Source organism: Lynx canadensis, chromosome A2 (assembly GCF_007474595.2).
Source record: "Lynx canadensis isolate LIC74 chromosome A2, mLynCan4.pri.v2, whole genome shotgun sequence".
Taxonomy (NCBI): domain Eukaryota; kingdom Metazoa; phylum Chordata; class Mammalia; order Carnivora; family Felidae; genus Lynx; species Lynx canadensis.
The window spans coordinates 25,134,952-25,162,838 of NC_044304.2; the positions used below are offsets into that span (position 1 = coordinate 25,134,952).

General features: G+C 44.4%; 1 protein-coding gene and 1 long non-coding RNA gene across 5 annotated transcripts in view; one reads left to right on the forward strand and one right to left on the reverse strand.

Moving 5' to 3' along the window:
• The window catches only part of IL17RD (interleukin 17 receptor D), a 67,149-nt gene extending 63,527 nt beyond the window's left edge, over positions 1-3,622 (reverse strand). For both annotated transcript variants that reach the window (XM_030307062.1, XM_030307061.1), the window contains exon 1: positions 3,445-3,622. In XM_030307062.1, coding sequence (XP_030162922.1) covers positions 3,445-3,570 — 126 coding nt within the window. In that variant the 5' untranslated portion in view covers positions 3,571-3,622. The remainder of the gene's footprint in view (positions 1-3,444) is intronic.
• Positions 3,623-4,241: 619 nt separating this feature from the next.
• LOC115508399 overlaps positions 4,242-27,887 on the forward strand; it is a 46,747-nt gene continuing 23,101 nt past the window's right edge. For all 3 annotated transcript variants that reach the window (XR_003966993.1, XR_003966992.1, XR_003966990.1), the window contains exons 1-2: positions 4,242-4,358; positions 8,489-8,669. This is a non-coding gene — a long non-coding RNA (uncharacterized LOC115508399). The remainder of the gene's footprint in view (positions 4,359-8,488; positions 8,670-27,887) is intronic.

A 27,887-nucleotide genomic window follows, 5' to 3' on the forward strand; every position in this document is an offset into this window, starting at 1 on the left:
TTGTTACTTCTTTGGGAAAACTATTTATTACTCCAATAGTTTACCTGGCAAGGGCCCTAAGAGATTTTTTTTTTAAGCAGTTGAGGAAGTGTGCCCACAACTCATTTCTAAAACACTGAGCTGTGTTCAAGATGGTATCAGCCCCTTAATTGTCCCACTAATAATGGGGAGGTTGTGAAATCTGACCACTTAAACCAGGCCGGCTCCTCAGAGAGGTGTGTTAGCAGAGCTCCTGTGGGTTAGCTGGCTGCGGTCTACCTTGCAAGTCCTGGGAAAATACACATTCCTGCAGGGGCAAGAGTTCGTGGAACAAATGCTCCATGGAGATCAAGGGGGTCATTTGCTCAGTTCCTCGGCAGCACCCAGATCCTGCCCCTCCTTCAGGGCTCATTTTTCCACCCTGGTGTCCCCTTCTCAGGTTCCATGTGACCTAGACCCACAGGAAACTGTCTCCTGGTTGCCTCACACACAATCGACCCTTCTTGTATGTCTGCATGGCCCCAACTAGACTGTAAGCAACCTCATAACTGAGACCAACATCTACGGGCTAAACACCACTATCTGGTAGGGGACTCAGACATGAATCGAATGCCCAAGTCACTGTTCACCAGTATTCACTGGCCAGTCCTCTGGAAGCAACTTCTGGAAGAACTGATGCAGGGAGGTGGGGGCAGGGAAGGCTTCCTGCAGGAAGTGCTGCTCGAGCAGAGAAGGGACGCTGAGGGGTAAAGAAAAGGAACACAGACAGGAACAGCATGTGCAAAAGCGTGCTAAGGAGAGGACACTGGGGCTCAGTGCTCTCATCTCTCCAATCCACTTCCTAAAATATATCACTTAATACAGGATTTAACAGGAAGGCTGCAGAGTCTAATTGGGCTCAGCCAAGACTTACAGGGCTCCAGGCTTTGAGGCCACTAAGATGAAGTATGTAGTTAAGGAAAACCATCCTAAGACACAGATGTGAACAAATATTGAAATGGTAGTCTGGTGGGAACCAAAGTGCAAGGACCTGCATGAGAAAGCAAACCAAGGGGAGTGGCATTTAGGGAGGGCTTCCCTGCGGTGGCATCACCTGAGCGGAGTCTTTGGCCAGGGGGAAGGCATCCTAGGAGCAGAGAAAGTATGCTTCAGCAGCTTTACGCTGGCACAAAAGTTAGGGAACAGGCTGGAAAGGTGGGCTTGCAAGACAGGTAGGCAAGGGGGGTTGGGGAGAGCTGGTGGCTCCATCAGATGTACCAAAAGGCAAGTCCAGGAGGGAAGCAGCCATGTATCAGGTTGGAAAGAGTGTAGAATCTGAGAGATGGTCCAGAGACTTCCATACTCATTCAAGAAGGAATGAAAATGACCCAAGGAGAGGATTAGTGGGACCAAAGTAAAAGCTGTTGAGAAGGTCACTCCCAACTAGGAATTGTGGTGGGAGAAAAGAGGCCAGCCTGAGTGTAAGCCTGCTGGACCAGGGGCCACTATTAACTTGTGGAGAATGCACAGTTAGGAGACAAACACATTCCCACAGGCAGAGAGAACAAAACCGCCAGCCTGGCTCTTTTAGGTCACTATTATACCCAAGGCATTAAGACTTCACAAGCTTTGTGCACTGACACATAAAGCCACCTAGACAATGCAGAAACACAGCAATTAGGACTGATCCACCTGTGCTGTCATATGAAAACTCAGAATAAAATGCATGTGATGCTCCTACAGTTCTTCAAAAGCCAAAATACCTGTTTAGACCCAAAAAGTTTAGCAGGATCTTGGGCACCTGGGGGCTCAGTCGGATAAGCATCCGACTCTTGATTTTGGCTCAGGTCATGATCTCACAGTTGAGTTCGAGCCCAGCATCAGGCTCTGCACTGTGTCCTTGTGGAGCCTGCTGGGAAATCTCTCTCCCTCTCTCTCTGCCCTTACCCCATTCACACACTCTCTCTCAAAATAAATAAATAAACTTTAAAAAAAATTTAAGTTTATCAGGATCAGTAAGTCAATATGAGACAGCCTTAAGAAAAACTTTTTTATCTACATACTGGGAAAAACTCGGTATCTTAAAATATAATAATAGTGATATTTTACTAAAGTGGGACAGAGTACGAAAAGGTGATGTTTTACCCAAAAAGGAAGGCTATATTCACTATGATGTGGTGGAAGGGTGTATTATAGCTGTCTATAGCGAAGCTATTGGGTTTGAAGATATCCCATCTGCTGCCTCATACTTGGTTTTCTGCACTGCGTTTCTCTGAATGTGGGGCAAAAGAGCTGAAAGCAATAGCCTAAGATCCTAAAAGGGTGCCAGGTGCTAGGCCTGGACTGCTCTGAGGCCATTCAGAACATCCCAGAAGAGGTGGCACAACGTTGTTCTAAGTAAATGACCCATCTCTCAGAGAAACAGTGCTGGGATAACTAGGAAATCTCCATCTATTCCCATTTTCCAAGTGAAGAAACTGGAGCCCCGAAGCACAGACAAGGTCATGTTCGTGGCTGCCTATGTCCTCTCCACATGTCTGAAGGCCTTGAGTGCCCTGACGCCGGGCCGCCCTGGCTTCAGTGGGAGGTGAGGGGCAGACAGATGCACTCTCCCTGTTCTGGCGCCGCCCAAACCCAGAAACCCTGGTGGGGACATGGGAACTCAGCATCCCCGCGCACACAGCCTACCACCCCACGCCCGCCACCGGGACAGCATCAAAGTGGTCGGTTACTGGGGGAAGTCTCCAAGCACAAGGCGAAATCTGTGCACCTCTCCAGTCTCCTCTGGGGCTCCTGACCGAGGTGATAAACTCATGCCTCCCTCTGGTCTAGAAAAATATCCGCAGGTCAAGCTGGGGACGGGGAGAGGGGGTGTAGGTCATCCGTGAGACCATTCTCTAGACGAAGGACGACGAGCAAAATTTCCCAGCAAGTCAGGAGTCGGGGCTGGGGTGAAAGTGGGGTAAGACTGCACAGCCTAGAAGGAACAATGCGGCCACGAGAGGGGGCGCATCCCTCCCCTGCGCTCTGGGTCCCTTCTCTGGCAGTCCTGGGCCTTTGCAGAGTTGTGAACCGGAGGTCCGCGGGAAGACCCCCACTCCGGGTCCAAAGCGCCCCCAGTTCGGACAGCTCGGAGGATCCCAGACCCGGGGCGAAGGAGGTACCGGTCCGGGAACAAAGGGTGGGGCGCCCTTCTCCCGCCCGCCGCGGGACGCCCTTCTCACCCGCCCTCTGGGAGCCGGACCCCAGCCAGTGACCGCGCCTCATTAGCAACACAAAGCCGGGGGTCGGGCGGCCCCTTTCATCCGGGCCGGGGCTGGCGGACGTGCACCCCAGGAGGGAAAGAAGGGCGGGAGCAGCGGGGATCCCAGCCCTGCCGCTGACTCTGCGAAGGGCAGGCACGTCTGCACCGGCTCAGCTGCCCGCGAGCACCTGTGCGCACCGCGCCCGCCGCGCTTTTGGGGACGGCGAGAAGTTTCTCCTTACCCTCCAGCCGCAGGTGTCGGCGCCCCGCGCTCTGCTGGAGCCGCCCGCGGCCACGGCCAGCTGCGAGCCGTTAAGGCAAGCGTTGACCGTGAAGAAGACGGAGCAGAGCTGCAGCCACGGGGCCATGGCCGTGCGCTTGTCCAGCCCTACCTACTCTGCACCCCGGCTGCCTGCCTCTGGCCAGCCCCAAGTGGGCGGTGGCGCCGGCGGCGGCGGCGGAGCTGGCCGCATCAACGAGCATGCGCCGCCCTCCCGAATCCTGCCCCTTCCCTCAGGGCCCCGCCCCCAGCCTCCACTTTCACGTCCTGGCCCCGCCCCTCTAGCCCAGCCCTCCCTTTGGCCCCACCCCACTCTGTAGTCCACGCCCCCTACGGCCACACCCCCGAGCCTCCACCCAGAAGCCCGCAGCTGCAGTTTTTTTCCCTTCACCTGACAGGTCTGTTTTTTAATCCAAAGGATTTGTCCAAGTGACGCCTGCGCCCAGCAAAAACTCGGAAAAATACAAAGAATGTAATAATAATGGTTCTAGTAATAATTTAACCAGCGCCTATTTGCCAGGCCTCTTTTTTGTTTTTTTTTTTAATTTTTTTTTTTCAACGTTTATTTATTTTTGGGACAGAGAGAGACAGAGCATGAACAGGGGAGGGGCAGAGAGAGAGGGAGACACAGAATCGGAAACAGGCTCCAGGCTCTGAGCCATCAGCCCAGAGCCCGACGCGGGGCTCGAACTCACGGACCGCGAGATCGTGACCTGGCTGAAGTCGGACGCCTAACCGACTGCGCCACCCAGGCGCCCCTCTTTTTTGTTTTTAATGTTTATTTATTTTTGAGAGACAGAGAGACAGAGAATCCAAAAATAGGCTCCACACAATCAGCACAGATGCCAGGCTTCTTGAATCCTTCCAACCACACTGGTAAGTGTCACTATTGTTATCTCACTTTGGGGGGGCACAGTAAAGTTAGGGCAATGTGATGGTTAGAAAAATCCCGGCTGGGGTCTCCAACAAATGACTCACTCTCTCCATGCTACTGTTCCTGCAAACTGAAATAACAAAAGTATGCTAATTTGGGGAGGATTGTACTGGTTAGCACATAGCAAGGGCTCAATAAATGCTACAATCTATCATTGACTGGCAGAAGGACACCCAGCTGGTACCCACCTGAGATTCAAATCCAAATCTGACAAAAACAATCCTCTTAGTCACTACGTTTGTCAAACTTACATTGTGAAACAGGTGGTGTCTCTGTTTGGAAGAGGAAGCTGAGGCTCAGAGAAGTGGAGAAGCCAAGGTCATATGACTTTTCACCACAAGCCCCTTCCCACTTTCACTTGTGTCTGTGCACCTGAATCCCACCACTTCACTCTCCTCCACTGCCCCACCCCTCATCTAGGCCCCCACCTCCTCCTCCACAATTGCTTCCTAAGGGCTAAATTGCCTGCTTCCACTTTTGTCTCAGTATATAATGCATCTCTCTACCTGAAATCAGATCACTGACATCTGATTTAAAATCCTCCAGGGTGGCATTTATTCAATGGCCATTTACCATTAAATCCATACTGACCTCCTCTTCCCCTACATTATCTCTTCCCACTCTGCCTTCACCACCTGGCTCCAGCAGTGTGGATCTGCTAACTCAATTGCATCTTGGGCTTCTTGTCCCAGCAAACTCTCACCTCTGTCTTTCCAACAAGGAATCCTCCTCTACTTGACTTTCTCCTTCTAGGGCCCATAATCCCCTTCTTCTCCTCGTCTGTCTGGCCTAAATGTGGTGACAGCTCAGTTGCTGCTAACACTGGGTTCCTGCAGTTTCCCTCATGGCTCCACACACCCTGCCCATACCTTGTATTTAAACTCCCTGTGGAGGGGCGCCTGGGTGGCGCAGTCGGTTAAAGCGTCCGACTTCAGCCAGGTCACGATCTCGCGGTCCGTGAGTTCGAGCCCCGCGTCAGGCTCTGGGCTGATGGCTCGGAGCCTGGAGCCTGTTTCCGATTCTGTGTCTCCCTCTCTCTCTGCCCCTCCCCTGTTCATGCTCTGTCTCTCTCTGTCCCAAAAATAAATAAACGTTGAAAAAAAATTTTAAACTCCCTGTGGAGACAGAGGCGGCCCCAGCTTTGCATGCTACCCCCGTGGAGAAGGAAGACTCTTCTCAGTACAGCTAGCAGAAGTCCTGGGCACTGGCTCTGACAAGACCACTTTGGAACCAGGGAGCAGAGCTAGCTTCATCTGAACCCCAGAGGCTGGAAGTGAAAAACAACGGTTGTGCAAAGAAAAACTGGCATTGTTGCCAGAGAAAGCGAGGATGGGTACCGTGTTCACCAAACAACAGCGTCCACCACAAGCCCCAGGTGCTGTGACTTCCTGTCCATGTGCACCACTGGACAGAAATGTTTTCTTTTTTATCTCGCTGCCAGGATATTCAGGAATTCAGCCAGACCCAGTGAGGGCAAGAACCGCAACTTCTTTGGTCAACCAGAAGAACCAGGATCCACAGAAGGTTGCCTACAAAGTAGCCTTCTCTGAATAGACCTCACACAGCATGTTGCTTCTCTGGGGGGAACTGTTGGTTCAGTGCTCTGCTCCCTTCCAGACCTCTGCCCACCTCCCTGACACTCTTGGTACTTCTCTCTGGGTCGTTCCCAACTCCTATAGCAGGGGATCTTAGAGGTCTGGCCATGAATATCAGGAGCGCCAGGGGCTGAGACAAGGCCAGGACCACATGGGTGTCAATGAAACACCATGGAAACCATGAGGCTGCCTGCTCCTTAAGCTCCTTAATGTGTATGACATTCCAGCCTAGATAAGCTTCATAATTTATTAACCAATCACCTGCTGAGGGACTTGTCTTATAATCAGTGATTCAAAAATATCCTCACACATTTAACTCGATACATCCATTCACCTATTTTCTTAAGATACATTCCTAGAATCAGAATTGCTGGATTATACACATTTAAAATTGCCAAACTGCTCAATATCTACTGCAAGCTTAACTGCTTTTCTGATTCATAGTGAGGCCATGTTCCCAAGTATTTAGTGGCCCTTTGCATTTCTTCTTTGTTCCAGGGTTGGACTCTAGGAAAGGCAGCAGTACTTGGAGCTTATGACCAAGGGAGAGACTTTAGGAGGGCGCTGGGGAGAGGAAAGTGTTTCTTCTTGGGCTTTACTCACATCACCATATGATTGAGTAAACAGGGAAGGCAGAGCAACACTCTCGCTCCCTTTCCAGTCTACACACACACACACACACACACACACACACCACCTCCCAGCTCACTGCCCAGCCTGGCAACTGACAGCCTCTGAAAACATGCTGCAGAGTGCAGAGTGCTCCAACTTTTCTAAAGGAGTACAGAGGACACAAGAAAGAAAAGGCCTAAATGTCCATTCCAAACCTTGTTAGAATGACATCCCTCAGGACCAAGGATTGAGAGGCCCTCCTATTTACCTTCTAGGGAGGCCATACGCCAGTTGGGGGTAGGGGATGGGTGGTGGGGAGGGGAGAACCACATACATCAAAGGGTCAAATTTGGTCAGGAAATAAAGGTAGTAAATTGTCATTTGGCAACATCCTCCCCATTCTGGTCTTCTCCATTGATTCCTTGCCTCTCATTCCCCCCCCCCCTTTTTTTAAAGAACATTTTATTTTTTATTTTTTTAATTTTTTAAAGTTTATTTATTTAAAGAGAGAGAGAACAGGAGAGGGGCACAGAGACAGGAGAGAGAGAGAATCTCAAGCAGGCTCCCACTGGAGCTGTCAGTGCTGAGCCCAATGCAGGGCTCCAACCCGTGAACTGTGAGATCATGACCTGAGCAGAAATCAAGAGTTGGACGCTCAACCGACTGAGCCACCCAGATGCCCCCTTCATCCCCTCTTTTTACCCAGGACCCTTCAGAGTATTTGTGAGACTGTAAGAAGTGAATCTCTGTACTGAGAGCTGAGATAAAATGAGGGGGCTGGGCCTCTACATGGCCTCCATGGACCATACCGTCCTCCAGACTACAGTGGAGCCCAGCTGTGTACGTAGGTGACCAGAGGATGAAGCCCTCCTCAAATACAATATATGGGCTCATGTACCACAGCCAAGATTGCCTGTGTCCCAGTCACAATTTCAGCCACATCCCTCACCACCCCTGACTGATCCACCTCTCCTGCCTCCACTGCCTGGCTCTCTGCCTGGTCCACATTAGTGGGCAAGAAACTGATGCTGCCTCCATTCCAGTTTGGAATGAAACTGGAGATTAAACAGATTAAATCATCTTTAAGCTGTTGGTGAAATGTAAATATATTTCCCCAATTTACCTAAAACCTAACCAGATAAGAAAAACCCTTAATATAAAGACTGGATTTTGTTAGGAGTCAAATTATCCCCTGAAACATAAGAAAGGGTAAAGTGATGATAGAAATAAGTTGAATCCTGGAATCATTTTTAGCAGAGAAACACTAAAGACAGTTTTAATAAGCAGTGGCTAGAATCACTGAGCCAAGCTTCAAATTTATTTTCGGTATTATGCTCAAGTAGTATGTTTTATATACTAATCAAGACATTAAAGGTAAAGGGTGTTCCCAGCCAGGCTCCCAGCAGGCTTGGGTGCAAGTTTCCCAAGGCTTTAGGGGAGCAGTATGCAGAGAACTGGCAGGGTCCTGAGAGCCCCAGCCTCTGTCCTAGCCTTCTAAGGCTGCCGGGATGCTAGCCCGGGCACGGGCAGTCCTGGATCCCAGGAGGTAGATGTCCACTTCACAGATGGGGAAGCAGAGATTCAGTGAGGAGGTCCTAAACTCATCTGACTCCCTCGTCGCCTTCCTCCTCCCTCCTTCCCTCACACTGCTTCTGACGCCCCGCAGTCTTCCCAAACTGATCTTGGCTCCGCCAAGAGTGCCCAGAGGCCCGGAACGGGGACTGGAGGTAGTCCTGGGGCAGACGACCGAACCCCGCGCCCGGAAATCCGCAGACCCGCAACCCCAAAGTGCCGGAGGCGGTGCGTGCTGCGGCCCCTAAACAGAATTCACGGTTCCACCGCCACTTCCCATTTTTTCCCCCCAGGAGGAAAAGAGGACCGAGGCGCCCAGTGTCCACAGTAACCCCTAGGGGGCGCGCGTGGTCCAGATCGGAGACGCCAGAACAATCCTGGACCGCGCCGCTGCGAGCGCACTTCATTCTAGGGCAAAAGCCCCAGCGCAGGTGCAAATACTGGCTGTTAGAGGACCCGGTGCTAACTTTGGGGGTAAGTAGAGTTCAGGAAGTGGTAACAAAACAGGGTTAAATATGGGCTTTCAGTAAAATATGGGCTTTTAGTAACTGTACGGCTTTGAGCAATTAATTCACTGAGCCACTCTTTGAGTGTCAATTTTCTCAGTGGTCACACAGGAATGAATGATGTGGATGAAGTCCTCAGTGGGTTTTTGAAATAAGCAAATGGCTATGAGGAGTGCTACTATTGCAAGCAGTAGACCAGGAGTTGATGCAGACAGGCCTAGGGGCAGCTGGAACCCAGACAGTAGCTTAGAGAAATGGGCACTCTTACCTCCTTCAGGAGCTAGTGCCCTGGTTTGGATCTGCACTAGACTAGAAGGCTATGGGCCATATCCTGTTTACCATTCATTCATTCATTCATTCATTCAACAAGTACCATGGAATTCCTGCACTACATCAGGCATTATGCCAGAAGCGGGAACCAGTTGAACAATCAGATACTGTACACAACAGACACGGTCCCAGCTGTCATAGAACCAACAAACAAATGTTCCATGGGGAACGCTGGCATTACTCAACTACATGCCCGGGGGATAATTAAAATTAGATGGATTGCCTCTAAGGAAGTGGTGCCTGAGATGAGGTACCTGGACAAAGGAGAGGGGAGCAAGGACAGGAAGAAAGTTCTAGTCAGAGGGAGCAGCATATGCAAAGGCCCTGGGGGATTGAGAGCATGGCATCTTCAAGGAACCAAAAGAGGCCAGTGTGATTGGAGAGCAGTGAGATATGGAAGAATGGTACAAGGTGAGCTCAAAAGGTCTGCAGGGATAGGCAGGCATGACGTTGTACCCTGGTTTGAACCTTAGAGTACCCAGTGGCTTCTGAGAGGTTTAAGGGCAATGGCAGGACTGTATTTTGAAAAGGTCCCTGCATCCCAAGTGCCTGTGTGTAGTAGGCATTTGATACATACTTGTTAACTGAATAAGTTACTAGGATCATTATTGAAATTCTGGGATTTAATGTCCTGAATGCAAAAATCATTAAAAAGCCTGGAAAAGCATCCAACCCTACTAAAGTTCTAAATAATGCAAATAAAATAAAATGCATAAAGTTTTCTTGTCTTTTAAGGTTATTTATACTATAAAGCCCTTTATTATCTTTAATAGACTATTTTTTAAGAAAAATTTTAGATTTACAGAAAAATCGAGAATACAGAGAGTACCCATATACCCTGTCCCTAGTTTTCTTTATTATTAACATATTACATTAGTATAGTACAGTTATTATAATTAATAAACCAATATTGATACGTTATCATACCGAAGTCCAAATTTTATTCAGACTTCCTTAGTTTTTACCTCATGTCTTTTTTCTGTTCCAGCATCCCATCCAGGACACCACATAACTTGTAGTTGCCATGTCTCAGGGTCCTTTTGACTGTGACAGTTTCCCAGACTGCCCTTGTATTAGAAGAACATTGGTTAGGTACTTTGTAGGATGCCCCTCTATTGGGATTTGTCTGATGTTTCTCTCATGATATTACTGGATATTACTATGTTTTTACTTTAATCAAAGTTATACATAAAAAGTTTTGAAAGTCTCATTAGTTTTAATAGATGGAAAATGAAAAACAGTAACCTCTGACCTGTCCCTTGTGACCCTCACTCCCCAGAGCATCTTGGTTCAACTCTTCTTGCTATTTTCCGGCATTTGGTGCCATGTTTCTAAATCATAGGCTGATCTTGCTTTTCCTGACCGACCAGTTTAGATGCTGGCTCCTAACTTCCTGCTCTTTATGACATATGAAAACTGTGCTCTCTTTGTGTTCTCTTCCTCTATCCACGCACTGAGGTTTGTCCTGGATGTCTCCCTCTGCCCTTCCAGAGCCATTCTAACCTGTACAGACCTCATCAATGGACTTTCTTGCCCTCAGTCTTCAGGGTGGGTTGGGTCAATGTGGGGCACAGGCAGGCAGTTGGGGGAGGGAGAGAGCCAAAGTGTTTCTGCCCTCAGTTACCTCTCTGTCCGGGTGCTGTGGGGGCTGCATGTCTGGCATTGGTGTCAGACAGGCTCTCCAGTTCCTGACAACTGCTCCCACCCCCTTGCCACCTCAGGTCTCTGTGTGTGCGGGGTGGGTAATAGCCCCCCATACTGGTACTGCACCTTCCTTTTTGGTTTCTTTTCATCCTGCCCACAAAGCCTCTTTCATGAAGTTCTCCTCAAATTACCCCACTTGAGAGTTGTTTTGTTTTGGAATCCTGACTAATAAATTACAATATTTTGATTAAATCAACATTCAGCATTTATATCATTGTGATAATAATTATGACACACCATTTACTTTACAGACAAGTAGTGTTTTATGATAATATTTCCTTTCTTGGGGCGTCTGGGTGGCTCACTTGGTTGAGTACCCAGCTCTTGGTTTCAGCTCAGGTCACGATCTCAGGGTCATGAGATCAAGCCCTGCATCAGGCTCCACACTGACAGTGCAGAGTCTGTTTGGGATTCTCTCTCTCTCTCTCTCTCTCTCTCTCTCTCTCTCTCTCACACACACACACACACACACACACATACACACAATAAATAAACTTAAAAAAAATTTCCTTTCTTGTTACAACTTTTTTTGGTGTGTGTGTGTGTGTGTGTGTGTGTATTTAATATTTACCTTTTTAATATAACCCTTGTTAAATTTTCCCATACAACTTTCCACATGGTCAGAGGCATTAGCTTTTCCCCTCAGGGTTTTATTTCAGGAGAATTCCCCCTGGAGTGCTCATGCTTCTGCCCAGGGTTAGAGTCAGGGTTGGAGGTTCTTCAGGTCTCCAGCCCAGCTGTTCTTTCCTTTCCTTCCCTTCTCTCTGGTGCTAAAATCCTATTTTCTGTCTCTTTAAAACTTTTTTTTATTAATTTTGTAATGTTTATTATTTATTTTTGAGTTGGGGGGGAGGGCAGAGAGAGACAGAGACACAGAATCTGAAGCAGGCTCCAGGCTCTGAGCTGTCAGCACAGAGCCCGACACAGGGCTCGAACCCATGAACTGTGAGATCACGACCTGAGCAGAAGTCAGAGGTTTAACCAACTGAGCCACCCAGGGACCCCTCTCTTTTATGAAAATCCTCAGTTAGCTGATAGATATGCCAAGTTTATCCTTCAATTTTCTTATTATCAGCTATTTTCCATCTCCTACTCACTTCGTTCCATGCCTTAGAACATTTCTCCAACTAGATCTTCAAAATCTGATGAATTTTTATTTTATTATATTTCCTTTTTTAAAAATTTTTTTCAACGTTTTTTATTTATTTTTGGGACAGAGAGAGACAGAGCATGAACGGGGGAGGGGCAGAGAGAGAGAGGAAGACACAGAATCGGAAACAGGCTCCAGGCTCCGAGCCATCAGCCCAGAGCCTGACGCGGGGCTCGAACTCACAGACCGCGAGATCGTGACCTGGCTGAAGTCGGACGCTTAACCGACTGCGCCACCCAGGCGCCCCTATATTTCCTAATATCCAAGAGCAGCTCTTTCTTATTTGGTGATTGTCCCTTTTGCAGAACATCCTATTCTTGCTTAAAGGAAGTAATTCCTTCTCTTATCTCTCTGAAAAGTAGTTTCATTCAAGTTTCCTCTATTTTCCCAAATGCCTTTTTTAGTTTGTGAACTTTTACAAATGGAATTGGATTTTTCTGGATTTTCTAGAATTATTCTTAAGGAAATGGACATGCTATGTCAGCAGGTTAGGATTCACACTGGGTAATCAATGTCCAGAAACAAAGATCCCAGACAGGTCACATATGTCAAGAGGAAAGAGGCCCCACTGAGCCACTCAGATGAGACACGGTCAATAAACAGCCTGGAGCAACCATGCAACTCAGCCATTGTATTTCTCAAATTGTCTCACCTATAATTTTTAATTCTCCATTTACCGTCTATCACCAGATTTGTTTATTCTCTCCAGTACCATCTTGAACCTGAATGATACAGCTTGTGACATATACAAGTGCAGAATCATAATGACTAGTGTTTTATTTTTATTTATTAAAAAAATTTTTTTTAATGTTTTATTTATTTTTGAGAGAGATATAGTGTTTTTATATTCAACTGTTTATTTAGCAAACATTTATTGAGTGCCTACTGTATGCCAGGCACTGGCCAGGCACTGGCCAGGCACTGTGCAAGACATTGGAATAGAACATGCACAAAGTCATGAGGTCCCTGCCCTCCAGGAACTCACTTTCCAGGACAGTACCTCACACTTAGCAGAACCTCCTGAGCTTTGGAGGCAGCCACTGAGAGCTCTACTTAACAGATGAAGGATCTGAGGCTCACAAAGGTTTCCTGGTTTGCCTGAATGACACACAGCTATTTAGAGATTATGATGCATCATGAACCCAATCCTCTTTTCAAAGTGTGTAAAGAGGAGCTGTAGATAATGAACCATGGAAAGAGGGTTCAGAGTAACAGGAAGAAAGCTAAAAGGAAATGGTCTTAGGGTTCTCCAGAGAAACAGAACCAACAGAATATGTAGAGATATATATAAGAAGAGATTTATTATAGGAATCTATTCCTATAGGAATAGGTTCATGCAGTCATGGACGCTGAGAAGTCCCACAATCTGCTGTCTGCCAGCTGAAGAATCAGGAAAGCTCGTGGTATAATTTAGTCCAAGTCCAAAAGCCTGAGAAATAGGGGCTGATGATATAAGTCCCAACCTGAATCTGAAAGTCTGAGACCAAGAGTACCAGTGTCCGAGGGCAAGAGAAGATGGATGTCTCAGCTCAAGCAGAGAAAGAGAGAGAATTCGCCCTTCCTCTGCCTTTTTGTTCTACTGGGGCTTCAACCAGTTGGAAAATGCCTACCTGCATTGGGGAGGGCCATCTGCTTTAGTCAATTCACCAATTAAAATGTTAATTTTTTTTCTGGAAACACACATCCAGACACAATCCAGAAATAATTTTTCACCAGCTATCTGGGCATCCCTTAACCCAGTTAAGTTGACACATAAAATTAACCATCACAGAAGCCAAGGGGAAAAAGTGTTTCAAAGTATTTGCTCAGGCCCTAGCTGCCCCAGTTTACATTTAAGCAGGAGTCAGTTCAGGGCAAATGGCCGGGAACAAGGGCTCCCAACGCACTTGGGGGAAACAGGACGGAAAGGAAGGAAGAAACACACGATGCTCATTTTACAATTGCAGGGTGCATCTTCTCTGCTCCTCTGGAGTTAATGCCAGTGGGAGAAGAGCCTCACAGTTGAATAACTTGCACAGTTGAATAGAAGCAGCAGGTGGCAACCCCAGTGTCAGAGCCTTCGAGGGTGTGCCCTCACTGTGGAGATAGGGCCAACCAGTCCCTCTCAGTTGTGAGCAAAAAAAAACAAAAAAACAAAAAAAACCCACAGCACTCCCTGACTCTAGTCTCCCAACCTAAGGCCCTCAAGCAGGAAATTCTAGAGCTAAATTTCACTAGAGATGGAGCAAGGGAGTGACAGATTGCAAAAACAGACACAGAACAAGGCATTGAGCCAAGTTCACGAGCAAGAGAAATCAGCCTCGCACCAGCAACAAAAACGTACAGAGAACCCTGAGGGGCCTGGAAGCACCCACCAGGCCAGGCCTCTTCCTCCTCCCAGGGAACAGCTCTGAGGATTCAGGTGAGATGGCAGCTCCATAGCCCTGCCCCACAGGCGGACCCCCCACTCCTTGGAGGGGAGATTAGCATAGGCTGGGTGTGTGGGGACAGGAGTGGCCCCTGTCAGGGACAATGGTTCACCCTCCCCCCTCTGGAGAGGTCAGACGATGACTTCCACTGGCCTTCCCTGGTGCACATAAATATATATACTTAAACTGGAGACCTAAAATAAATTCTTCCATCGCTGCTGGCTGCCATTATGTAATGTCTCACAGTGTTTCCCTGGGACTCTCCAGGCGGTCTCATTTATTGCCTTGGTTGTGCTTCCAGCTTTGTTCATGACTTCCAAACTGCTTTCCATAAAATTGAGCCATATGTACATTGGCTACTCTCGACATAGTTTGTACCGTTAAAAGTATGCATATATTGTTGCGAGGCCAATGTTGAGAGTGGTGTGCAAGACCATAGATTGGATTCCTTTTTTAAAAACTGGCAACATTTCAAGCTCGTTTAAAAAAAAAATGTTTTTGAAATATTTTTAAATTTACAGAAAAGTTGCAAAAATAGTTCAAAGAGTACCTGTATATTCTCCACTCAGCTTCCCCTAACCTCTTATATAACCTCTTGTGTAACCGTAGCCCAATTACAGAAACCAGAAACAACATTAATGTGATACTACTGCGTAATCTACAGATGTTATTGGGATTTTACCATTCTCCCTACTCGTAATGTCCTCTTTTTAAAAATAAATTTTTTAATTTTAGAATTGTTTTTTTTATTTAATTTTTTATTTTTTTAAATTTACATCCAAATTAGTTAGCATATAGTGCAACAATGATTTCAGGAGTAGATTCCTTAGTGCCCCTTACCCATTTAGCCCATCCCCCCTCCCACAACCCCTCCCCTTAACCCTCCATTTGTTCTCCATATTTATGAGTCTCTTCTGTTTTGTCCCCCTCCCTGTTTTTATATTATTTTTGTTTCCCTTCCCTTATGTTCATCTGTTTTGTCTCTTAAAGTCCTCATATGAGTGAAGTCATGTGATTTTTGTCTTTCTCTGACTGACTAATTTCACTTAGCATAATACCCTCTAGTTCCATCCACGTAGTTGCAAATGGCAAGATTTCATTCTTTTTGATTGCCGGGTAATACTCCATTGTATATGTATACCACATCTTCTTTGTCCATTCATCGATCGATGGACATTTGGGCTCTTTCCATACTTTGGCTATTGTTGATAGTGCTGCTATAAACATGGGGGTGCATGTGTCCCTTCAAAGCAGCACACATGTATCCCGTGTATAAATGCCTAGTAGTGCCATTGCTGGGTCATAGGGTAGTTCTGTTTTTAGTTTTTTGAGGAACCTCCATACTGTTTTCCAGAGTGGCTGCACCAGCTTGCATTCCCATAGAATTGTTTTTAAAATCACAGAAAAATTGAGAAGAGAGTACTGAGTTCCCATGTACTCATACCCAGTTTCCCCTTCCATTAACATTTTATGTTAGTATACTATATTTGCCCCAATAAATGAATCAATATTAATACGTAATTATTAACTACAGCCCATACATTATTCAGATTTCTTTCTTTTTTCTGTAATGCCACTTTTATGTGCCAGGATCCCATCTGAAATACCACATGATATTTAGTTGTTATCCTGCTTAGGTGCCTCTGGGCTGTGACAGTTTCTCAGACTTTTCTTGTTTTTGATGACTTTGACAGTTTTGAGTACTGATCAGGTATTTTGTAGGCTGCCCCTCAACTGTAATCTGTCTGGTGTTTTTCTCATGAACAGATGGGGATATGGGTTTCTGAGCGAAAGACCACAGAATTGAAGTGTCATTCTTGTCACGTTGTACCGATGGTCCACTAACGTCCTATTTCTGGTCCAGGCTCCATCTGGAATCCTGCAATGCGTTTAGTTGTCATGTCTCCTTAGTCCCCAGTCTCTGAAAGTTCCTCAGTCTTTGTGCTTCATGATCTTGACACTTTTGAAGAGTATTCAAAAATGTTCCTTCATTTGGAATTGTCTGATGTTTTCTCATGACTGGATTCAAGTTATGAAATTTTGGTAAGAATGCCAGAAAAATGATGTTGTGTATCATATCATGGGGTACATGATGTCACTATGTATTATTTCACTTTTTTAAAAGTATTTATTTATTTATTTATTTATTTATTTATTTATTTAGAGAAAGCATAAGTAGGGGAGGGGCAGAGAGAAAGGGGGGCAGCGGATCTGAAGCAGGCTTTGCACCGACAGCAGAGAGCCCAATGAGGGGCTCGAACTCTCAAACCATGAGATCATGACCTGAAGTCAGACACTTAACCAACTGAGTCACCCAGGTGCCCCTTATTTTCTTTTTTTCCTCATATTTATTTATTTTTGAGAGAGAGAGAGACAGACAGACAGACAGAGCATGAGCAGGGGAGGAGCAGAGAGAAAGGGAGACACAGAATCCAAAGCAGGCTCCAGGCTCTGAGCTGTCAGCACAGAGCCCAACGCAGGGCTCAAACCCATGAACCTCGAGATCATGACCTGAGTCAAAGTGGGAAGCTTAACCAACTGAGCCACCCAGGCGCCCCTTTCCTTTTTTTAAGTAAGTGCTACAACCCAATGTGGGGACTGAACTCATATCCCCAAGATCAAGAGTTGCATGTTCTACTGATTGAACCAGCCAGGCACCCTTCTTATTTTACTTCTTTTTTCTTTTTAAACATTTTATTTATTTAAGTAGTCTCCACACCCAATGTGGGGCTTGAACTTACAACCCCAAGATCAAGAGTCTCATGCTCTTCCAACTGAGTCAGCCAGGCTCCCCCTCTTATTTTACTTTTGATCACTTGGTTAAGATGGTGTCTTCCAGATGTCTCCACTGTAACATTACCATCTTGTCTTTGTACTTCATTTCTTGGTGGTGATACTTTGAGATGACACAAATATCCTGTTATCCTCAACTTCTGCTAGCTAATTTTAGCATCCATGAGTGGATCTTGCATCCAACAATCATTTTTGGGATGTTCTAATGCTGATTTTTCTATTTCCCTTATTCCTTCTACATTTGTTAATTGAAATTCTCCTATAAGGAGATGCCCCTTCCTCCCATTAATTTATTTATTCAGTTAATTATTTATGTAAGCATGGACTAATGAATGTTGTGTGGGTTTTGTTCTAATGCCTCTTTCTTTCTTTCTTTCTTTCTTTCTTTCTTTCTTTCTTTCTTTCTTTGTCAAATTGTTCCAGCTTTGGCCACTAAGAGCCCCTTCAAGATGGGTCCTGTATTCTTTCAACATGCCCCCATAATTTTTTCAGCATGTCCTACTTCCTGGTAAACAAAATGCCCTGGGATCATCTTGTATTTTCCCTATTCCAGTGCTAGCTAGATCCAATAATTTCTTCGAAAATTTCTGGCTCTTTTTATCAGAGAATCACCTTTTGAAACCAGTATCTGGACACTAAATGTGCTCATTGCTGCTGGGATGTCTTTGCTTGTAGGCTGTGTCATCAAACACAGCTAGGAAATACATCCACGTGTACTAGCATACGCATATATATACCTATATTTGTTTCTTTATCCATGTATATTCAGGGGTTCTCCAGGGTATTTCTTAGAACTTTCATGTCTAATAGTAAAGGTTAATGGAAAACCAAAACAACCCAGAAAAGCAGGTACAATTAAGTACCTAGAGTCTTTGAGAATTAAGGTTTGGGTCACCCCAACCAGCTGAGGTTCTGCCTGAGGGTGAGGGAAATAGTGAGTGGTAGTAAAGAAGAAAGTCATAGATACCAGTTATAGCCTTATGACCAATTATAGAAACCACATTTTATTTGCTTGTCATACATATATGTTTATTTGTATATGCTAACCATTTTCTTCTTTCTTCTTCTTCCCATTTTATGTACAGATTGCTGAAGCTAACTTTACAGTTTAGATTTTAGGTAACAGAATATTCCGTGAGACTGTGGTTGAATTTAAGGGTTAATTAACATAGTCAATGATGGATACAATAACTGTTGGGACTGTTTCCTCAATAGGGGGAGAGGATGAAAATTTCTTCATTTCTTTTTTTTTTTTTTAATGTTTTATTTATTCTTGAAAGAGAGTGTGTGAGCAGGGAAAGGGCGGGGGCGGGGTGGGGGGCAGCAGCAAGCCCAATGTGGGTATTCAATTCATGAACCGTGAGATCTTGACCTGAGCCTAAGTTGGACGCCCAACTGACTGAGCCACCTAAGCACCCTGAAAATCTCTTCATTTCTCACATAAAAAGGTGTATCTTGTTAGGTGGAATTATAGAGAGGTTTTGTTACATGAGAGTTCAAATGTGTGTAAAAGGTAGCATATGAAACACGAGTTGACAAAAGCGTGAACTCAGCCAGTTATCAATTTATTGTATCTCAAATTCAAATTCATCCTTCATTATCTGATATGCAAAAATGGAGCTGGTTCATTTAAATATGGCACCATGTTGAATTTTGTCAGGAGAGGGCGATGGAGAGACATTGCAGGAAAAAGGAGGAAGGCATGGTCTGGTGTATTCCTTCTGGTAGGCTCCCGCAGTATGGGCTGCTCCTCCAGCATCTGCAGTGTAGGCAGCTTCTCCAATGTCCAGTTCCTGCTGTGTAGACAACTTCTCCAATACCAGATTCTAGCTGCCGGCTCCTGCAGTATGCAGCATCCAGAAACACTAGTGCCTGGCAGCTTCCCCCTGGCACCCTTTTTGGACAGTTTCATAGTCGAGTGCCTCCAGTGAGATACCTTCCCATGAACAGTTTTCCTGGCACCATAGCGAGTGGGTTTCTGGCAAGTTCTGATAGCATGGGACCACAGTGACTTCTCTGCCATTTACTGAGCCACGGCTGTCCCCTCTCCAACTGGGTCTGAGTCTCTGCCCTGGAGGAAGGAGACTTTTCCTTGGGTTGTCTCTCTAAGCCCAGGGAAGTAGCTGCTCCTTAGATATGCTATTCCTATATTCTCTAGAGTTCTCTCTGCTTCTTACTAGCCAATCACTCATTTCTCCAATCCCTTGCTATAGTTAATAATTCTTTTTATTAAATTTTCCCTGTTCAAATTACTGTGGTTTCTGTCTCCTAATTGGACCCAGACTAGTCTGCACATAAAACAGTTTCAGAATTGCTAACTCATTCCCCTGTGAGACCCATAGAGAGGAACAAATTTACCGACTAAGCTACAAACTCCGTGTATAGTCCTTCCACCTTTTGTCTTATAGTATCGAAATATCATTTTTCAGTTACTTCCATTAGGTGTCCTCTTCCCCATCTCCTCCAGTGTGGTTATGTTATTTGCTTGTAATACACTTAGATTTCTTATTGTTGGTGTTCCTTGTTGGGTTTTCTTCTCATCCTGGTTGATTTGAATGACTTATTTATTCTGGGAGTATGTAAACTGGTTCTAAGAATCACAACTACATAAAAGGGCTTAGATATACTCAGAATGGGTGTGGCCACCTCATTCCCACTACTTGTTCCCATTCCCTCCTTCTTTATGTCCCATCTCTGTATACCCACCTTCAACTAATCTTTTTTTTAATCTAATATTTAGCATGTGGCTTAGCCTTCCTTTTGCCAGTTGATATATGAGGGCTCATAGATGAGTCATAAGCCTTCTTAGAAGCCAAAGACTCAGTTCATAGTCCTCCTGTCCCTGTTTTGTTTGGAGCCCAGGGTGAGCCCATTCTGAAGCTTAATAAAAAGAAATATTTGGGCACCTGGGTGGCTCAATTGGTTAAGTGCCTGACTTCAGTTCAGGTCATGATCTCACAGTTTGTGAGTTCAAGTCCCACGTTGGGCTCTGTGTTGTCAGCACGGATCCCACTTGAGATTCTCTGTCCCCCTTTCTCTCTGCCCCTTTCCCTCTCTCAAAACTAAATAACCGTTAAATATATATATACATATATTTTTCTGGAGTTGACCACTAAAAGTAATGTTGTGGGGAAAACTGGCCATTTCTATTAAAACAAAACATATGTAGAATTTCTCATTTCTTCTGCAAGGCCATTCTGCTTTATGAATATTTAACCTTGGGGAAAAAAGTCATATTCGCATATCGGTAGGTATATACAAACTTGCTTTCTGTCATGTTTTTAATGGTGAAAAGAAAAAAGTAGTCAGAAGCAACCTTAATGTCTATGAATAGAGAAATAGCTAAAAACATGCATGGAATAGCCAACTTGGCACACTATACAATTCATCAGGGTTGTTCATTTTAATAAGGTAGAGTTATGGAGAACTTAGAAAAAAAGCTCTAAGACTTGTTGATGGGGTGGGGGGGAGAGAAAGCTAGTTATAGAATGATAAATATGGATTAATACCATTTATGAAAAATCAACAAATAAAACAATACATATATTGGAGATAACAATACCGCATATATTGGATACCACATATATATATGTATATATATATATATATATATATATATATATATATATATATGAAAGCTTGGAAGCATGTATATCAAATCAAAAAAGTGATTTAATTTGGCAGGGGCTGGGAAGAGAAGACTGGAGATTTGGGGTGGAGAGAGGGTTTCAAAAGGAATTTTAATCTGCAATGTGTTCAGTTTTTCAGTGTTAATGTATTCATGTGTTATTTATATAATATTCTTTAAAATTAAGACAAACAAAGGGCGCCTGGGTGGCTCAGTCGGTTAAACGGCAGACTTCAGCTCAGGTCACGACCTTATGTGGTCGGTGAGTTCGAGCCCCGCATTGGGCTCTGTGCTGACAGCTCAGAGCGTGGAGCCTGCTTCAGATTCTATGTCTCCCTCTCTCTCTGCCCCTCCCCCCACTCGCACTCTGCCTCTGTCTCTCAAAAATAAAATAAACATTAAAAAAAATTAAACAAATAAACAAAGCATTGACTACATTAACTAAATCTCAAAATCCTCAGAAAGAGACTACAACCTATTGTGGAAACAGGTGACACACTCAAATACTCAGTATCTGCCCTTCCTAGAAAAAATTCCAGAAATGACTGAGAGTTTCTACCTCTCCCTCTCCCATTAAATGTAAGAATCCTTTCCTGAAAGTTGTCTGCCACTAAGGCTTGCTGTCAGCTAATGAAAGCAAGTAATATAAGTAACACAATAACTTAGAATCTGGATTTACAGTGAACACCATATACCTATTACCTGTATTCTATAGTTAATATTCAGCTAATTCAGCTCTATCACATTAGATCACTGAATGAAAACCCCAATATGCATGGTCTACTTTGATTTTTTTTCTTTGCTGAGCTGTAGGATGGATATTCAACCTGAGGAAAGCAACTAATGGCTAACAGGGTCCAGGTATCCCAAGGCCTTTGCTTTCTGTTTAAACCATTTGATGATGAAGGTGGAAAAAACCAACATTCCCACATCAAGGTTGTTAAATACATTACCAGAGATAAAGAGTATATAAAATACCTTCAAGTTTGTATTTAAATTATTTTCCTCTGGGGGGAAATAAAAAATAAAACTAGAGCCTTAGCCTTATTACTTTAATAGTAATTTTTAAAAAAAGATTAAAATGATAATGAGCAAGAAAGCTGACTAAGCCACTAATCAAAGACACAGACACAAATACAATTAGTGTTTTGGGCGAGTTGCTCTGAGGATTCTTGGCTAATCCTGAGATATCCAGAGGCTTCACTTGGGGAGCCCCATCCCCGCCCGGACACAAAAAGGCACTTCCTGCCACTGCTCTCTGGTTTTTTGTGTAGCTTGAGTTAAGACCATGCAAAATAAACAACGGAATTTTGTCCAGGCGTCACATTCCCTTCTGGGAGGAAATTACTACACTCGTTTTGTAGCTCCTCTGTTTGGAGTTTATTTTCTGGTTTTTAATTTTTAAACCCCCTAGGCCCTTTCCCGCTTTTTAGGAAAATTACTCATGTTTTCTAACTTTATAGACTCAAAGTTATACCTTTTGAAAACCTCTCTTTGAGGAAATTTGCACAAACAGCAAAGAAACCTGGTTGAGTGAGATTCAACTTCCCCTCATCAAATGCACATCATCTATGCACCTGGAATCATACTTCATCCAGTAAGAAAAACACATTATAAAGTAGCATGTGTAGTATGATTCTACTTGGGCAAAATGCATATGTACTCATGTAGAGAATGTCTGGAAGGACGGTAACATCTCATGGCGGTGAGATTGCCGATGATTAATTTATTTTTTTTACTTGTCTGTATTGTTTGCATTTTAAATATTGAGAATATATTGTTTTCATAATAAAAATAACATTTTCAGGGTGCCTGGGTGGCTCAGTCAGTTGTGTGTCTGACTCTTGGTTTCGGCTCAGATCATGATCTTAGGGTTCGTGAGTTTGAGCTCCGTGATGGCAGCGAGGGGCCTGCTTGGGATTCTATCCTTCTCCTTTTCTTTCTGCCCCTCCCCACCTTTTGCAAGCACGTGCGCTCTCTCTTGCTCACTCTCTCTCTCTCTCTCTCAAAATAAATAAATAAACTTAAAAAAAAAGAACACTCTCATCTTGAAGTAGTAGGGGTGAGTAGGGGATAAAATAAGTGGAACAGAAGGGGATGCAAGCAGAAACAAAAGAATGCACCAGGACTGAGGTTAGTACTCAGAATCCTCACATCTCACCCTCCAGAAGCCTCCTGTCTTGTCCCTCTGCCTACCTTCTTGCTTTACAATCATCCATTCTGTACACAGCAGCCAGAGTGATTTTCTTAAAGTGACAATCTGATCTGGAGTTCTACCCACTTAAAACCTTCAGTGGCTCCTAGCTGTACTTAGATAAAAACCCAATCTCCTTATCCCAGCCTCAAGGCCCTGCCTCTTGTGGTCCTTGCTTCTTCATCTCCTGCCTCTCAGTCTTTTTCTCACTTTATTGCTAGTTCCTGGAACACTCTTTCCTGGCTCAGGGCCTTTGCACTTGTTCCTTGTGCTCAGATAGCTCTTCCCTCGGCTCCTCATCAGCCTCTGTTCCTCGGAGTCTCCAGCGGTAGGGTCCAAGGAATCTGCATTTTAAATATGTACTTGAGATTCTCATGTACACTCATGTTGGAGAGTCCCTATTCCAAAGCACTGGCTTTTGATGAATATTCAAGGGGCAGAGAGTTCAGGATAAACTTCTGGAAGATACTTGGAGTTATTCTCTCTCAGCCCCCTGTGAGGCTACCTAAATCCTCTGGGCTTCAAAAAGGACATAGGTGTGGCAGCTCACAGAAGGATGGGATGTTAGGGTCTCAAAGTTCCTCTACCAAAGGTAACGATGGCTGAAATTTCAGCTAGGAAGATTTTTTAGTGGTGACTATTACTTATTCATCTATTGGTAAATTAAACATAAAATACCTACAGCAAGTTAGCCCATCCTCTGAGCTTGGGTTTGGAAACTGACCTGGGAAGAGTTCCGAGGCAGGTACGTTCAGGTTTCTGTCTTGGGCATTCACTGCCTGAGAACTGGTGCATTCTGGAGGGCCCTGTCGGACAGACAGATGATGGGGGCAGGAGGGTGCAGAAGGTACTGTAAACATGAAACAAACAAACGCTCTCTGAGCTTGTGCTGAGGGCAAGCCCCCATGCTAGGCACAGGTATGTGGGGGAGGACCCCACAAGACACACCCAGTTCTGCCCAGCCTGCCCACGATGGCTCATGGTGAGCCGTCAGAGAAGCTTGTCATGGGCAAAGTGGTTAAGGTAGTTTTATTTTTTATTGTTGTTGAGGAATTTACCTAGTTCCACCTGGTGGGCATAAACAGAAGTCAGAACTTTACTAGGAGGCTGTGGCAGGAAAAGCAATAGAGAGTCATTAATTTTGTTGGCCTCTCCTATGATTCCTTTCAGGAACCTCCCCCACTCCCTGTGGTTTTGGGGCTCACCAGTCAAGGTGGCCCCATCTCTCTCACCCCACGAGCTGGACCAATCACAGTCCTTCCTGGATCTTCTTGACAGAATCTAGGAGGCAGGCTTTCTTTCTGCTGGGCTTGCTAAACTGGCCAGAGATGACCCTTGTGCTGTCCAGTTCCATCACACCCACCCAGCAGAGAAAGCCCGAGTGACAAAGAGAGAGAGCCGCAATGATATCATTCAAGCCCCTAGATCCAGACGGACCTGAAGCTAGACCCACTCCTAATCTTTCCACGGTAGGTACTAATAAACCCCCTTAGTGCTTCGATCAGTTCGAGCTCAGTTTCTTCTCTTGCAACAGAAAGAGTCCTGACTAATGCATAGGACTTAGACTGTTTCTTCCATTATTATTCCAAGTCTCCAAATAAAAAATGTGCTATTGGCAGAAAGTCATCTTTGTAATGTAATAGTGAGGCCAATCTCATAATGTAGATGGGCAATGTTACAATCCTACAGGGTGTGGGGCTTCTATAAATAATGGGCCAGGCACAGCCCTACCATTTATGGTTCTCAGAAGCTGTTCTTGGGTGCGGGAGTGTCACAGTCTCTTACCACCAAATGCTCTGCTCTCATACACCATGAATCCCCACTATTACTTCCAATTCTAGTCCAACACCACGGGGTTCAGTCCAGCTTTCCTCCTTTCCATATTTGTAACTCCCTTTCCCACCAGTGACAAACTGGCTCCCACTGTACTCAACATACTTACTGACTTGCTCAGACCTACAATGCATAGAGAATAGCTTCAGAATGGCTAATCCATACCACTACAAAAGCAAGCCTACTAACTAGAGCTCAATATTTGTTTACAGTTTTTTGTCATTAGTCTCAGGGGATATAGCCAAAACACAGTGTGCAACAGTTGTCCCTGCCCTATTTCGCTATGTTTATGTTTTTCATTTGAAATAACACTAAGTTCATTGTTTCTGCTTCTATTTAAATTTAAGGGATTTTTTTTCTTCCATCCTTGTTGATATTAATTTTTGAGTATGCGAAACATGAATACAGTCCTGAGAGAAAACTATGTGTAATATATATTCAGACAAGTGTAACCCCTATTCCCACCTCTTCCACCCTGTTCCTCTGCTTCTGTCCTCTTCACCCATCCCTACCCCCCAAAGGGGTCTCATTTCCTGGTTTATCCTTCCTGTGTTTCTCTGTTTAAAAATAAGCAGATATATCTATGTGTTCTTACTGTTCCTTCTTTTCACACTATGGACACTCTTTAGCACTACTCTTTGTTCACTTAATAATATGTATCCTGCGTATAGCTTCTTATTGGTTCATAGAGATGTTAAATCTTTTTTACAGCCATGTCGTGTTCCATTGTGTGCATGTACTATGGTTTACGAAACTATTCTTCTATGTATGAGCATTTCAGTTGTTTCCAATAGTTTGCAATGACAAATAGTGCTTCAGGGCATATTATGCATAAGGATTTTTGTGTTATTGGAAATTTTCGTTTTCTTTTTTTTTTTTTTAAGTAAACTGTGTTCTGAATGTGGGGCTCAAACTCATGACCCTGAGATCAAGAGTCACATGCCCTACCAACTGAGCCGGTACCCCTGAAAATGTTTCTTTAAAGTAAATCCCTAGAAGTTGGATTGCTGAGTCAAAAGTAAAACACATGTCATTTTAATTTTTTTTAATATTTATTTATTTAGAGACAGAGAGAGAGTGTGTGCATTTGTGCAAGCAGGAGAGGGGCAGAAAGAGAAGGACAGAGAGAATCCCAAGAAAGCTCTGCACTGTCAGCATGGAGCCTGACATGGGGCTTGATCCCACGAACCATGAAATCATGACCTGAGCCAAAATCAAGAGTCAGACACTTAACCAACTGAGCCACCCAGGCACCCCATATGTCATTCTTTACACATTGTCAGATTTCTCCTTAAATGAGTTATAGTAATTTGCATACCTACCCCAGTGAAAGTGCCTATTTCTCCACAGTCTTGCCAGCAGAATGCTTTGTCAAACTTTCAAGTTAGTGCTTCTCTAATAGGAAAGACACAGTATCTCAGTGTAGTTTTTTTCATATTTATTTATTTAAGTAATGTCTACACCCAGTGTGGGGCTTGAGCTCATGACCCCAAGATGAGGAGTCACATGAGCCAGCCAGAGCCAGCCAGATGCCCCACCAAAAAATTTCTACATGATGAAAACATTTTGGTATGCAGTTCTATCACTTTTAACATATGTATAGATTCTTTTTTTTTTTAATGTTTATTTTTGAGACAGAGAGAGACAGAGTATGAATGGGGGAGGGTCAGAGAGAGAGACACACACAGAATCTGAAACAGGCTGCAGGCTCTGAGCTGTCAGCACAGAGCCTGATGCGGGGCTTGAACTCACAGGCTGCGAGATCATGACCTGAGCCGAAGTCGGACACTTAACCGACTGAGCCACCCAGGCGCCCTAGATTCTTGTAACCACAGTGAAGATATGGAACTCCCAATCCACTCCATGACTCCCCCAAATTTACTCATGGGACCCCTTTTTAGTCAGACACTCTCTTCACCTATAAACCCTAGTCACCACTGATCTGTTCTCCATTCCTCATGTGACTTGTCCAGTGTCATATGAATGGAATTATACAGTATGTAACCTTTTGAGACTTACTTTTTTCATCTAGCATAGTATCTTTGAGAGTCACCCACACTGCTCTGTGCATCAATAGTTCACTTCTTGGTACTGCCCATCAGTGTCCCTCTGTACCGATGCACCTCTGTGTGCTTATCCATTGACCTAATGAAAGACATTTGGATTGTTTGCAGTTTTTTCTGATTATAAGCAAAACTTCTATAAATATCTGTGTACAGTTTTAGAGATTAATGCCTAGAAGTGGGATTGCTAAGTTATTTGGTAAACATATGTTTAACTTTATAAGAAACTGAAACCATCGAACTCCCTAGAAGAAAATATAGGTGGTAAGCTCCTTGACATCGGTCTTGGTGATGATTTTTTGGACTTGACACCAAAAAAGGCAAGAAAAACAAAAAATGAACAAGTGGAACACTATATCACACCAAAAGCTTCTGCACCAGCAAAAGGAAACCACCAACAAAATGTAAAGGCAATTTATTGAATGGGAGAAAATATTTGCAAATTATATATTTAAAGAGGGTTAATACCCAAAATACATAAAGAACTTGTACAACTCAGTAACAAAAAACAAACAGTCTGATTAAAAAATGAGCAGAGGTGGGCACCTGGCTGGCTCAAGTCTGTGAAGCATCTGACTCTTGATCTTGGGGTTGTAAATTCAAGTCCCACCAGATTACTCAAAAGAATAAATAAATAAAATCTTTAAATAAATGGGCAGAGGAGCTAAATAAACATTTTTTCAAAGACATACAGATGGCCAGCAGGTACATGAACAGGTACTCACCATCACTAGCCATCAGGAAAATGCAAATCAAAAGCATAATGAGATTATCACCTCACACATGGTAGAATGGCTAATATCAAAAAGATAAAAAATAAAAAGTGTTGGCGAGAATGTGGAAAAAAGGAAACCCTTGTCCACTGTTGGTGGGAATGTAAATTGGTGTAGCCACTAGGGAAAACAGTATGGGGATTCCTCAAAAATTAAAAATAAGGGCGCCTGGTTGGCTCAGCCAGTTAAGTGTCCAAGTCTTGATTTGGACTCGGGTCATGATCTCATGAGTTCGAGCCCTGTGTTGGGCTCCACACTGGGTATGGAGCCTCCTTGAGATTCTCTCTCTCCCTCTCCCTCTGCCCCTCCT